The sequence below is a fragment of the Anguilla rostrata genome, chromosome 8 (genome assembly GCF_018555375.3).
Source record: "Anguilla rostrata isolate EN2019 chromosome 8, ASM1855537v3, whole genome shotgun sequence".
NCBI lineage: Eukaryota > Metazoa > Chordata > Actinopteri > Anguilliformes > Anguillidae > Anguilla > Anguilla rostrata.
This window is the reverse complement of record NC_057940.1, coordinates 37,191,106-37,206,089: the sequence shown is the minus strand read 5'-3', so window position 1 is coordinate 37,206,089 and position 14,984 is coordinate 37,191,106. Positions and strand designations below refer to the sequence as shown.

Here is a 14,984-nt window from a genome sequence, read left to right as displayed (position 1 = left end):
CTCAGAGAGAAGGATGTGTGGAATTATGGATTGTGCATCTTTGAGCAAGGTGGTTTTTTTTTGTAGTAATTCCATTATGAAAGAACAAGAAGAAGCCTCTCTCTTAGAAACTGGTTGTTTTGTTTATTAGTAATGTAAAACAACAGCAAAAGCCAGATAACTGTGTTGTAATTGGTCAAACGTGAGATGCAGTCGAAAAGATATGTTGCTGAAAATGGTAGCAGGGAGAAAATATCGAGCGCGTCTGTTTCTCTGCATCAGGTGGACAGAGGGTGGGGCCTCGGTGCCTACAGGTACCGTGGAGCAGCCATCTGGTGTTAATGAATGTAGGGTAACCACACCTCCTGTGCAGGACTGAAATATAAACCGCAGCAGGGTGGAAGCCGACGCTACAAAATGGTGAACGCTTACATCCCTCTCAGCTGCTTATGAAACATGATACAGGCGTGTGCGTTAGAAAGTTAAAGGGCACTGGATCATGTAAACGGGAGCTTAGGAACAAAATCACTTCCTGTTTCCATGGCAACAGAGCACCATCTGATATTTATGGAATGCCGCTGCACCTGGATATTCAGGACAATCTGTGTACTTACTGGGGTGGTGGTTGGGTGGGGTGGGGAGAGGGGGTTGAGAGGAAGGCCTTCCTAAAAGGTGTGAGGATGACTATAATGTTGGCGTCATGACAACGTTTCAGCTGCAAGTTAGAGCTTGTGCATATTCTGGGCGGCTAGTCAGGACGCATCGGAGATGGGACCCAACACTGCAACGGCTTCAATTTCAACAAGCCCACCCTGACACAGAGAGGGAGAGGAGTGAGAGAGAGAAAGCCGTTAAATTTGAGACGTCTATGTTGTGAACCCCATTCAAATAACTACTCACAAAAGACAAAGAACTATACATATTATAATGATGTCACACATTCCATCACACAATAAGAAAAGGAGAATCACTAGTAATCAAGTCCATCACTCTCCTACTTGGTGTCCACTGCCGTCTTATTAGTGCTATCATTATTTGCCTAAAACTACACCCAAAGAGGAGTGAAACTTACTCTGGGCAGGGCAGCCACCTGGTAAGCAGCCCTGGCGGGGAAGTTGCTGGTGAAAACTGTCAGGAGAAAAAGCAGAGGATGACACAATGCTAATGTGCCACCCTGGACAGAGGACAGAGGGCAGAACAGCCCCTTATTTGAAGTAGGGAAGAGGTAGCAGTGTGGCACAGTCGGTAAGGACCAGGGATCGTAACACAAAGTTGTCAGCGTCAGTTCTCACCAGGGTCACTCTCACTGTATGTCCTGTGTGTCCGAGCAAGGCAGTTAGCTTCGGTGCACCCCCAGCTTGTGCAATTAGAAAAGCTTTGTGAGTCACCCTACATAAGGACCTCTGCTAAGCTAACAAATACTGTATAGTGAGGATTTATGTGATGATGTAATACGGTCATATTGTCACCCATTGATGAGGCCTGATGACACAGAAGGGGAATGTTTTTTTCCTCGAATCAGAAGGAGAGAACCTGGTATCCTGAACCAGAAAGGCCACTTGTAATTGACTGTCCAATTTCCTTCAGCTGTTCTGCAGGCGTGGTTTGGGCGTACTCATCTTATTAGGTTTTCACCCACTGTTCTAGTACGTGTTCCCTCACTTATCTGTGTGAGGTCGGTTAAAAGGACTCCACAGCGGGGTCCCGCGGATTCTTGGAGAGGAGGACCCGGCGTGGGCGTGCGCTGCTCCTTCAGACGCTGCGAGGGGGCTGGAGACCGCGAGCGCTAACGAGGACCGCAGGGCAGCGGAACACCGCGACCGAGCTGGCACGTCTCCGTCTCCATCTCCGTCGCCATCGCTAGCTAACGGGCTCAACCCGCGCCGTGCCGGCTGCTCTTCAGCAAGCGCACAAGGGCTGGCGGCCGAACAGATTTTGGAGGGAAAACGTGTAAGATAGTTGCGTACTGTCCTTCAGTCAGCACGTGGGTATCTCCAGTGCTCCCCTTTGTGGGCAAAAAGGCACGAGACTTCTCTGCCTGTGCGCTCCCCGTTTGCCTCTTCAGCCGTGAGACCCGCCGCCCTCTCTTCAGAAAGCGGGCGGTCTGACATGCAGACCGTGACACGCGCCGTCGCGTGACCGTTAGCCTTAGCCGGTCTGGTGCAGCGGCCATCGCCCCCGCATGCCATGACGACACCGCCCTGCGGCTGCGCATTGTCCCGCTGCGCCGGGGCCGCTCCGCGCATGGCGGGTCATGGAAAGAGGCCGCGCAGACGGCCGCTCTCACGGGAGCTCAGGTTCCGTGCCCGTTCACAGTGTCCGTTTTCACTGAGATGGGTACGGTTGCACCCGTCATTATATTCAGGAGGAAATGCCACGCTGGCCCAGATCACAAGTCCTCCGAACAAACAGGAGTTCACCAGAGCTACAGGTTACAGGGGACGTATAAATATTTTTGAGGCCTCATAGTCAGATTACAGGTCCTGGGCAATTTATTTGGGCATTAAAAGTGTTCATTGAGCCTGCAAATAAAAGTGTGCACTTACTTTTTACTAAATAGCTAAATAAACAGAAAAAGAAGAAAATTTTATTTTGATGTACAGTATGAAATTTTTAAACAGGTAACCTGGACAAGTCAGACATGGTGTTGGAAATTCACTTCTGATTGCCAGCCTACTAAATGGGTGTGTATCATATTATGTGAGCAACAATGTCCCACAGAGATCAATACCAAGTCCTCCATTTGAGGGCAATAAAAAAAATGTTTCTTTCAGGACTAAAAAAAAAACTCATTTAAAATCTATTCTCTACTGAATCTTTTGAGTCTTTGTACAGAACTATGACAGACGTTACTATAATGTTGCCTGCTTATTCATACAGTGCAAGTAGGACACCCATATTTCTAAACTCTGTACACAATATAAATACATGCCACAAAGCACAGTTCCATGTTCACTCTTATGGATGAATGCCAGGCCACTCTGAAGGGTCATTCAGGATTTACACGCTTCAGTTCCAGCCAAACACTTCCTGCCAACTGGTTCGGCTAATCATAAACTAAGCCGGTTTTAGCGTACCCTCCAAGACCTCAGAGTTTCAGGGGTTTTAAAAAGAAAGTAAAATCAGATGTACGTAGGTGTGCAGACCAGCACTTGCATTAATTTCCAAAGCTCACGGTTATCTTGCAGTTCTAATTATATTAAAAGGTGACATCTTGTGGACGCTTAAGGAATCACAGGCACATGTCTGAAAAAACGGTGTAATAACAGCACTGACTGTGGATCATATCAGTTGAAATCAAAATAATGGTAAGTGACTTATTTAGGGTTTGGAATTTATCCCGGGTCACCTATTGGGTGCCAACTATAAGCTGGGGGGAATAATTTGATTAATTTTAACTTATTTTTTCCACCTGAAATTCCTCCACATGCAAGCAATCCAAAAGAAATAGTAATTCAAGATTAAATTGTGAGGCGTTGCTTCACTGTACTTACACTGCTTGTAAACATCATTTACATTCGTGAAGTCATTCATATCAGCCAACAGGACTGTGGTTTTAACAACTGAAAAAGGCAAGCAGATATCAGAAACTCATTTCATATTCCAGTGCAGTGTATAACTGTAGGCTGTAATTCACAGTAATTAACAGCCAGTCATTCATTGCATTACTCAGACTGCATTACAAGTTACCATCTAAACTACTTTTGTACATTTAAATCTTAAAAGTTTGGGAAAAGTTATGTGGACACCTTGCCTTTCTGTATTTAACATGGTATAATTAAATACAATGTGTAATTTTCTATATTTTATTCTAATTATCATGTAAGTCTTATGTATATATTTTATATATATTTCTAGAATTTATATCATTGACTCACCATTTTCATATCCACACCCTGCAGCCTTCAGAATCTCACCCATATTAACAAGAGCCTAATGGGAAGGGATGAAAATTTGATTAAGGTGTCATTCTAATAGGGAAACGCCAATCACAAGTCACAAACATTTCTGTAAAAGCCACACCGTCTATAATTTATACTGTACTGGCTAATATCCTTATTAATCCTGCCTTTCTGATGTTTACTTCTGAAGCTGTGTGAGGGTGAGCTTTACTTCTGAAGCTGTGTGAGGCTGAACTTTACTTCTGAAACTGTGTGAGGGTGAGGTTTACTTCTGAAGCTGTGTGAGGGTGAACTTTACTTTCTGAAATTGTGTGAGGCTGAACTTTACTTCTGAAACTGTGTGAGGGTGAGCTTTACTTCTGAAGCTGTGTGAGGGTGAGCTTTACTTCTGAAGCTGTGGAAGGGTGGGCTTCTGAAGCTGTGGGACAGTGGGCTTGAGACTCCTCACCTGTTTGGCCTGTGCCTGCACCCCTCCACTCACAAGCTGTCCAGACGCAGTGTCCATTCCCAGCTGCCCAGAGATGTACATGGTGCGGTCAGCCACCACCGCCTGACTGGACAAAGAGTACATACACTGTATTTACATGTGGATTTGTGTGTGTGTGTGTGTCAGTATCAACTCAAGGACTGTGCACAATGAGGCTAATGTTATCAATCTCTGACCTGTGGCGCAAGCTGAAGGTTGTTTAAAAAGTACAAGCCCTGCATGCTGTCGCACAATGGCTGTCATAAAATGGCAAGGTAGATATGGATAACCAATAAAATCACCAATGGTTTGACAAACCAGGGGAAAACCTTTACATTTATTCTACCCACAAAATTGAAATAAGTAATCATACTAGTAGGCCTATACTACATCTGAACAAAAAAGAAACATGCAGTCAACACATACACAAACGTTATTTAGATAAACGTTATTTAGATAGCACATTGTATGAAGAATGCCAAAATACAAATGACCTTCTTTTGGCCACCACAAGCCACATTGCACGTGCTTAAGATAATAGCGGAGGATTTTGCCCTCTGTCCTGCACACTAGCCTGATCTGCCTACCATCTGCAGGCCTCCTATTGGCTGAGACTGCAACACCCCTTACTTGACCTTATATCAAACGGAATAGATCAGTACGTCTTCGCACAAAACTGGGACAATAGTATATCAAATGTTATGTCTGTGAGTTCCTGGAACCATCCCACAAGAAATGCATGTACATTGTAGGCCTTTGAATATCTGGTGTAATTTTAGAAAGTTAGTATTCGCATATCATTTCTTATTTCTCCGATAAGAAGTGAAGGCAATTGTAAAAGACTTGACGAAGAGACACGTTTACCTGGAGTATAACTAATAGGAGATCATCATGTACATCATGATCATCATGAGGTGTTTCCATACAATAAATTATTACAGAAAAAATAAAATAAAAAGAACATTAACTTTTTAAAAGAATGTCATGTAGCATATGCCATTCACTCCTACCTGTAAATACCCTGTCTTATTGGAGCTTTTGCAGTATATGGGATTTTCCTTTGAATCGAAGCCATGGTGCGCACGGGTCAGGATCCGAACAGAAAGATTTTTTCGCACACCAACTCTGGAGAGTAGGTGCAGCCTACTCGCCGCATAAAGGCACGCCCCTGATCAAACACTACAATCAGGTATATTTACATGTTGATCAACTACCAAACGATCGTTTTGCTGTGCACACAGTCAAGTGCCATGAACAAACCAAAATATAGAGCAACCTGAATATTAGGTAATGAATGTTATACTCTAGATGTCGAAAGAGAAAAGTTTTGAGAAATAAAAAACACGGACTTTGCTCAACTTTAGGATGAAAAAAAAATTCAGTACTTAGAAGACGCTCTCTTACCTGTATGGACCAATAGCCGCAGGGGCTGAAGAAGTGTTGATTACCTTTCTAACAATGGCAGACATGTCTGACCACAATGAGAGAGAAACATACAGCAAGCCTTCCTCTGTATCTTTATATAGGCATTCTACCCTCCGTAGGTTGCAGTTAAAGTTCACGATTACTTCTTTCCCCGGTTGGTTTTTTACCGTAAACCTTCTTCAACTTGCGCAGATAGCGTTTCATTCACTACCGAAATTATTTTATAAGCCTATATAACAATTTGTATGAATTAGTTAAACGGATGTGTGCTATTAATTGAAGAATTATTTAAATAAATTAATTCATAAATCTGTCGATTTATGTCCTTGAATACTAGGAGTGATGGAATGCACTAAACTGGACTTTTAAAATTATATTTACAGGTAGGTCTACAGTTTTTTGGTCAATTGAAATTATTATATATGTTGTTCATGTAGCCTAGGCTACAGAGTTTTCCCATTCATTGCATTACAGGCATTTAATAAACACACTTATCCAGAGCATTTACATTGCATCCAGTTATGCAGCTGGATATATACTGAAGCAATGCAGGTTAAGTACTTTTGCTCAAGGGTCCAACGGCAGTGTCCTACCCCGGAATCAAACATATGACCTTTCCGTTACAAACCCAGTTCCTTACCCACTGTGCTACACTACGTCTGCATTGCTGCAATGCTACATTGCCTCACTTAGTATCAGCAGTACATTCAGGGTTTTGTTTTGTCTTTCACTAATTATTCACTCTTTTTCACATCATTGTCTATGAATTCTGGATTAGCCAATGAATTGATATAAAATGAAAAATTTTATTTTGCAGTTGCTTCAAAAATATTTTGTACAAGTCACTTATCCGCTTGTGTAAATTAATACCACATGAACAGTCATTTCAATATCAGGTTGGATATGACTATGGATGTTTCTATGGGTGAAATATGAGCTGACATAATAAACGAAAGCATTGTATGCTAGTTTTTTTCAATACTTTGTTGAAGCTTAAATCAACATAGGACAGGTTTATAAACCTACATACATACATACCTACATACGCGTGTGTCTGCGTCTGCGCATGTGCTTGCGTGCATACGTGTGTGTGTGTGTGCATACGTGTGTGAGCGTGTGTGTATATTACCTTGCAGTCTTCTATCTCTGGTGACAAAATTACAAAATTGGCAACATGTGCTTGCAGAAGAATCCTGTTGCTTGGCAACCAAGGAACAGAGGGCGCTGCGCTCTGCAGTGTCAGAGCCTTTCCTGTTGGCAGTGCTCAAGGTTGGCAGTGCTGTGTCAGAAATGACCATTGTTCCGACTTTTCAGTAGCTCTTTTTTGTGCCAAGTGAAACAAATGATGTCTTCACATATTTTCCTTCATCTACCGTATATTTGCTTTGCAAGAATACCAGTGGTGTTATAACAAATAAATCGATGCAACTGAACAGAATTCAATAGAGGTCTTTACAAATACATTTCTCATACCCTTCAGTCTACCCTTTTCTCATAAGCAATTCAACCTGGGGATTTTGTTGCAGCTCTGCTCAAACATTTATGACATATTTCTGTGATTCTGTCAAAACACTTGTAAACAATGTCAGGAAATTAATCCTTTATGCTTTGTGTGCTGTTGACAGGAGTCCTGCGAGTAGATGGAGCACTGATATGTGTGTTCCTGTAAAATTAGTGCTTGCACGCTTTCAAGCACCCTATTTACTGACCCCAGACATTAGAGAAACTCCCAAGTGTGCCTTTCAACGATTCATTCTCAACAACTCATGGCCGCAAAGCCAGCACATCTCCAAGAGTGACTTATTTTTGCAAACAGAAGGAACAACTCTCACACAAATTTGTAGCTGCACAGTTCATTACAATGCCCTTTATGTTTTAGGAATAAAATATCCAACAAACAATTTTTTCTTTGAAATGCTATTCTGTGGTTGTGTGATACAGAGTGAGCCGCTGCTCTTCCAGATGCTTTGAAGAAATGCACCCCTGCCCTGGCAGAAAGAGCAATCATTGTATCATTCCGAGAACTACACTTTTTAAACTCAAAATGATTTTAAGAAATTCTCTGGCCTATCCCATTCGACGCAGTGTTTTCTGCCGCAGCTTTTTTTCACTCAGCAGTTCAGCCCAGGGCCTGTCCTTTTGTCCTGGAACACAGTGAGGAGAAATGCCCAGCGGGGAAAATATGTGCTGCTGTTTTGCCACCCCGGGCCTTACTCAGTGCAGCCACCGTGACAGTGTTCTTCACATCCCTCATCTTGTGCAAGACAGGGCAAGATAAAAAATACTGTTACTCTTATGCCGTATGGTGTGGTGCAAAAAAAAAAGAAAGAGCAAAGTGCATGATGGGTAAGAGATTATGTCTCGCTGCACTAATGAGTGCAGCTGGGAAGAACTCTTATGAGTCTTCCCATAATCAAGCTCCAGCCCTGCGATAAGGCTCTCACACCCTTTTCCCATTTTGACATAGCTGCAGCTACACCATGCTTAATCAGGTCATAACGGCAGTTCAGGAGTCTGCAGAAAATCATTTTACATTCATTACATGTGCTATTAGAAATAGACAAACAGATTTGAGGATAAAATGAGAGGCAAATAATGTGTAAAAAAAACATTGCTAACAGTAAGGAATTAAAGAAACTGACTGCAAATTTTTAGATGGTTATTTTAGGAAAATAAACATTCTGAATATGATATATTTAAGGTTTAATCTTTGTTGCAAAAATTCAGGTTGCCTTCCTCAATGGAGCAACAGCTGTGACCCGCTTACAAACACCTGGTGAACATCCATAATGCTGCCATCGTAACGCACATATAATCCCGTCACTTTCGAGAAGCGTCCGACACATTTCGATGGTGATTCTTGTGCTGACAATATTGGCAATAACTCATTTAAATCATCCCTCATTCATTCTGCCAGTGAGCGAGATGGATTCAGTGCTCAGTGAAACGCTTCAATCGCCCCAGCATTTGCCTGTATAAGCAGGATCATCCATCTCACTTAATCCCAAAAAAGTGCCTTAATTGCGAGGAGTGTGCAGACTGTGGAAGCCATTTTGGAGGCTCAGTAGGTAAACCTGTCTCCTCTCCCCCAGCAGAAAGTCAGGCCATCCTTTATTTTGCCCAACGGGCAGACCAAACCTGGTTCTAGATCAGTCGCAATACTTCCAAGTTTCTGTTTAATTGGAATTGAGCAAGTATTGAATCAAAAATCATTCAATAAACACATACAGGGGAAGGGAGTAGATTTATGCTCGACAACTACTTCAGAACAATAGGGAGGAAATGGTGGTCTTGTGAAAATGCCATGTTTTTAATTCACTGTTTCTGAGCAGTGTACCTCTTTTCATGCAGGACCACTTGACCACAATGTTGTCATAACTTTACTGCCTTATTATTCAAAACTTTGTCTTACAGTATGTATACTTACGTTAGTACTAAATTATGCTGATATTTCAGTTGGGTTTTCTTCTGGGTAAATAAAGGACAAATAAAAAGATTCCATGTAACAAAGGAAATGACTGACACCAGAAAAAATCCAAAAAGAGGACTAGACTGTGTACTCTACGTTTGAGGGAGATGAAAGACAACAAATATCAGTTAAAGCAGCTACTGATACCTAAAGATAAATACTAAAGATGAAAACTATGTTTAGAATTTTTTAAAATTTGAATTCCTTTGAATAACTTTCCATTCAAATACTTTCTCGGTAAGTTTAATCTTAGCCTAAAGTATTCTAATGAGTAAAAATGTAAATGGCTGTAAAGCACTTGTTAATCTTCTCCCAGACTCACTGGTGGAGAGTGCATGGAGATCAGGGAAAGTGCTTACTGTGGAGTCCCATTCTGCCTCTTCTGTAGCTTCTTTTATACATCCAAGGCTGCAGTGACAAGACATAGGAAGTGAGGTCAGCTTAGCTGTACATTTTGTTCTACCTTGGTATCCCCATAGGCCCTAACAACTCTCGCTGCAGCTCCAGAACGACACAAACAGAAGAAATGTTAAATCAGTCAGTCAGGATTAATGTCCAGCAGGTTCTCTGAGTTGGTTTACAGAATAATAGCTGGGAGGCAGGCCAGGTGGGCCTGTGTGTGGATTCATAGCAGTAATGTGACATGTTTGTTAACAGACTGTGCTTCTCAGGAGAGAGAGAGGGCTGAGGGATACTGGTTGGTTCTGCTTTATATTTAGAAATCTTTCCCTTTCCAACTTAAACCGATCTACAGGGAATTTCATCACTGTACCATCCCCTGGGACACTGGGTGAAGATGTTAGGAGGAGTAAATACAATTGACACTATATAGACAGAGTATACAGTGTGGTGTGTGTGTGTGATATATATATGCATAATACATATAAAGTGTGTGTATGTGTGTATTTTTGTCTCACATACAGACTTTATTCTTTCATATATCCCCATTGTCTTATTTTTAGAGGTGCTGGCATTCAAATGTTATAAATTCTATTTTCTGGACTGTAGATTCCATAACTGCATTTTGAGAGGACTATCATACCCAAGTTCAGATTCAATATGTGCCTAGTAAATTACAATTTGGTTCCATGCCTTTTCATCTTCATTACCTTGGGCTGGGCCGGGGAACGAGCAGGCATTCTTTGTCAACCGAGTGAAAATCGATTGCTCGGGTCGTGCACATTTTTCAGAGCAGAAGGAAAACCAGCCCGACGCAGGCACAAGACAAATTTGCACTTTAAACATTTTGTCACCTCCTTGAAAGAGGTGGAACAGCACACATTTTAGGTCAGGATAGACACAGTTGCAGAGCCGGGTGCAGAACAGTGCTGATGCAGGAGAGGTTTGAAGGGCTCCAGAGAGGCACTGTCCCCTCGAACCCGAGGCCCAGCTGCTTACTGACAGTCAGAAACGAGTCCGCACTGACAGGGCCTGATTGAGCTCACACCGCTGGTCTTTTATTACAGCCATAAATGCGCTTGAATCATGAAGTCAGACAGCGAGCAGCAGAGAGACTGAGACTGAAGAGACTGTTAAATGATTTAATCTGCTGTCAGAGTGTCTGCTCAGGCCAGTCATACTGCTTGCAGAAGCTCACTGCCACCTGATGTGATTTATGGCTGTTTGCAGCTATGTTACTGTTGTTGTGACAGCACTTGATGAAGGCATAGATGAAAGATCTCAAGCACACTTTTTCCTTCTGCTGTCGGATATTATGAACCAAATCCAAAAACAAAAAGTGAGAAATGGAAAAAAAATTTTGCAAATTGTTTTTAAATTATAGCATCAATGGTATCTCTGCCACTACACAATGGACGCAAGACAAGTAGCTTCACATGGATTTACAGGGAATTGTGAGACATCAGAACATCTTCAGAATGAACATGAGCATGCCCATAAATAAGGCAAGCACCTTGCAACTTGATGGTTATACAACTTAGATGACAGCACGATATTTATAAAATGGCTTCTCTTCTCATCTATCAAGCTATGAGATAGTGATGGTATGTCACAAAGGTAGACAACACTTTGCCTTACAGAATGATTTTAAAGGAGATAGGGAGTAATATGAAAACGTATTTATTAAAAAAATACTGAGGGAAACGGCATGTTCTGTTCATGAGAGAGACCTCAGGCTTGTTTCCTAAATAATGGCCTCCCTTCTGTTCCACACACACAAGTTTAGTTTAAGACCGGAATTATAACAGCATTAAATAGGGGACATGTTCCATTACAAAATAATTTATTTAAGAACATTTCAAACATTAAACAGATTTATAGTGAACAAGCCTGTATATATATATATATATATATATATATATATATATATATACAGGTTGAAAAAACCTGAATAAATGAGGGGAGAAGCATAACAAATAAAGATGCTTCCATATGCAGGTGTACTGCATGATATAATTAAGCAATTAACATCCTATCATGCTCTGTGGCATGTATAAAAATGCTGAGCAGTCTCAGTTCACCTTGATTTTGGATCAAGATGACAAGAGGAAAACATCTAAGGGACTTTGAAAGAGGGTTCATTACTGGGGCACAGATTGCAGGAGCTTCAGTCACAAAGACTGCTCAACTGGCTAGTGTTTCAATAGGAACAGTGACTAAAGTGCCATCTGCATTTAGATCTATGGGAAAGAGATCAATATATAGTCAGTAAATGTGCCAAAAGTGCATATTTGATGACTGTGATGTTTGTACAATATTATAATATTATAGCAGTGTTCCAGTGTATAAACCCCTCATTACAAAGACAAAAACCATAGGCACTGGTCTATAGAGATTTGGAAAAAAGTGATATGCTTAGATGAGTCATCCATCGCCATATTCTTGACAAGCAGGCAAGTACATGTGAGGCGTACAACTGAATGCTACAGTGAGAGGGTTCGCATTGAAAAGGTTCTGGTGGCTCGTAGTGGCTCAACACCTTACAAGGCACTTTATGTAGTTTTTTTTTTAATTTGTCACCTGTCTGTATATATATTTGGAAGACATGAGATATATCTCCAGATATGAAAAAAAATGTTACATATTAGCATATTTAGCATTTTATGACTAAATACACAACTACAATAGTCGCTTATGATATAAATGATGAAGGAATACCTCGACTACATTTCTATATCAACACATATTGTCATTTCTAATGGTAAGACTTAAAAATAACCATATTGCCATGATGCCAAATAACCATGTTTATCCCCCAACAGAAAGGAATAAACATGCCACAGAGAATGGCAGTGGTGATGTCATTCATTTCCAGAAGGAGCCCTGACCTTCTTCCTCCCCTGCTGTCTGTGAATATGAGCACCCTTGTTTCCGGCGCGCTGGCCTGTCAGAAGGCAAGGCTGCCGGGCCGCGTCCGAGGGGAGCAGCGAGCCGGAGTTTGGGCCTGACCTCCGGGCGTCCTCCCTCCGGCAGCAGCGCGGCGAGACTCTGTGAGCAGGTGCGAGCCCGCGGCGCCTCGCTCCTGTGAAGACGCCCCGCGAATGCCTGAGCAACGGGGCGCGCACGCCCGCCGCATTCCAACGACCCGCCGACTCGGCTAACGGCGGCGCCCCGAAGACCGGGAGCACCTCCCCGGGGAGGCGCGCGATAGCCGCTGTCACGCTAAACAAACCCGAGCGCCGAGTAGATAGAGAGCCAGAGAGCTCATTTAAGATCAATGGTCACTCATCACTTTGTATTAAACATCCAGATACCTGTTACATGCCATTTAGTCACCTATTGCTCCTTAATCTGCTCCATAAAATGAATTAAGTCTAGCAGGGCTACGGATATGATTTGCTTTCTGTATTTAGTGGACTTCAGAAACGAAGAATTACAGAAGGCCACTTTATCCCGCAGTGTCAAGGCGACAGTGTGATTCTCTTCTTTATCAGTGGGCTAATCGTAAAAGCTGTGAAAACTGCTCCTGAATTCAGATAAAGCGGATACATGCAGAATAAATGCAGAAGATAAAGAGCAGTGGACTCGCTCTGGCAGCGAACAAGGACAGGGATGAATAGGAGCATGTCAATTATGAAATTGCAAGAGCCTGAAATCAAAGCAGAAACAGGTATTGGCACTCATGAGAGACAGATGCAGATAATGGCACCCCATGGTTACACCCTGCCTTTCCCCCATCCCATGAGTTTTGATCTGTAAAATTAAACATTGTTCCTGTGTGTGCACTCCAGTGGCTACACTAGAATCAATACCATTCTTCAGCTTCAAAACACAGAGAGGAAGAGCAAAGCATCTGCTTTTCAGCTGTGTGCTTTCTTCAATACTGTATGAAAATAGCAAATACTTTGTCCAAATCCTTTTAGCTTTTGTCACATTAAATAATTACGTATTTAAACCCAATTAACATATATTCACAGGTTTGATATATAATATGAATTTGACCGTGAGATACAAATAACACAACTCAGTCTAATGCAATAGCACATGCTGGAAAAAATTGCATGGTGGTGTTTCAGAGTGTTTTCATATGAATGTCTTTAAAGTAAGTTATTGCTGGTCACCTAGCTTAAATCTTAAACAAACAAGAGGCATCTTGCTCAAAGTCAATAAATACTTAAATCTCTCTCTTCCTTTCTCTTACATTTCTTCTGATACCACTTTCTGTTCTATTTTCCTCTATTCCATCTCATTTCCATTTTGGAAAATGGAATACAAATTATTGATACATATTGATTTGAATAATGCACAAGCATTGTCCCACTGCACTATTGAAAAAGGTCAGTGGGTTAGGTGAAAGTGCTACAGCCACGCTGGCCTCTTCTGAACCATAAAAACACAACACTTTCAGATGAATTAATCGGCACACAAATAAATGAAGCAACTAACCACAAATTGTATAGGTATATTCATGAGCGTTCTTAAAACCAAACCAAGCCAAAAAGGAAAAAGAAAGAAAAAAGCTACAATAAAACTGTACTAAAACATGCACAGTGACCATGAATTTCTCAACAGAAATTTAAATGAGAAAAATGTTATGATTGTTATTATTTGTTTCCCTAAGTAGCATTGAGCGTTAAATGTATTGTGCCAATTAAGCTTTGCAGTTATTAGATTTTTCATGCAGTCATTTGTCAATGACATTCCTAGATGAACTGCAGTCCTCTGAGATGGCCCCAGACTTATTTAAATCAAGGACTCATCAAGGAGGGAATTTATTTAGCCAGAAAAAAAAGCCACAAAACTTAGCATCAGGAAAGCTGTGTCAAAGCACTGTGCACCTACAGATGCAGGCTTTTTCAAACTTTAACCTTTAACATTATCATTTAGATGTCAGGGTCTGGTCTCCATGATTCCACTCTCTCACAACATTCAGTTAGTTCTCCATTAATATGACAAGGTCTTATGCAATGGCTGATGGGTAAAGTCGGGTATAACGTAGCTTTATTCTGCTTCGTGGAATATCCAAAGTGACTCTATTATTTGGGTGGGGAGTTACAGCATAATTGATCTTCTCTGGTCTGTCCCAGGGGATCATCCAAGTATCCTTCATAGACAAGCTCAGTTAGGGACATGCCTTTTTTTAAACCATTTTTTTTCTCGTAATTTGGAACGTTCGTATGGGGGAGTGTAGAGATGCATGGACTCTTCTCTGTAGTACATACTGTTAGCTGAGGCCTGGCTACCTGGCCCTTAATGCCAATTGCCACCTCTGTTCACTGTTTGCAGCCCAGCACGGTCACTGCGTCTGTAGGGTGCCCTTCATCTACAGTTGGCACAGGCAGAC

General features: G+C 41.7%; 1 protein-coding gene across 2 annotated transcripts; it reads right to left on the bottom strand.

Moving 5' to 3' along the window:
- Positions 1–101: 101 nt before the first annotated feature.
- On the bottom strand, positions 102–5,925 carry rida (reactive intermediate imine deaminase A homolog). Of its 2 annotated transcripts, none has more exons than XM_064348107.1 (6): positions 5,752–5,925; positions 4,330–4,435; positions 3,858–3,912; positions 3,474–3,542; positions 1,052–1,107; positions 102–791 (listed from the first exon to the last, which is right to left on the bottom strand). In XM_064348107.1, exons 1-6 carry the CDS (start codon positions 5,814–5,816, stop codon positions 732–734), a joined length of 411 nt encoding a protein of 136 aa, XP_064204177.1. In that variant the 5' UTR covers positions 5,817–5,925; the 3' UTR covers positions 102–731. The 2 variants fall into 2 exon arrangements, with proteins under 2 accessions (XP_064204177.1, XP_064204175.1); XM_064348105.1 differs by lacking the exon at positions 5,752–5,925 and adding an exon at positions 5,358–5,526.
- Positions 5,926–14,984: the final 9,059 nt, after the last annotated feature.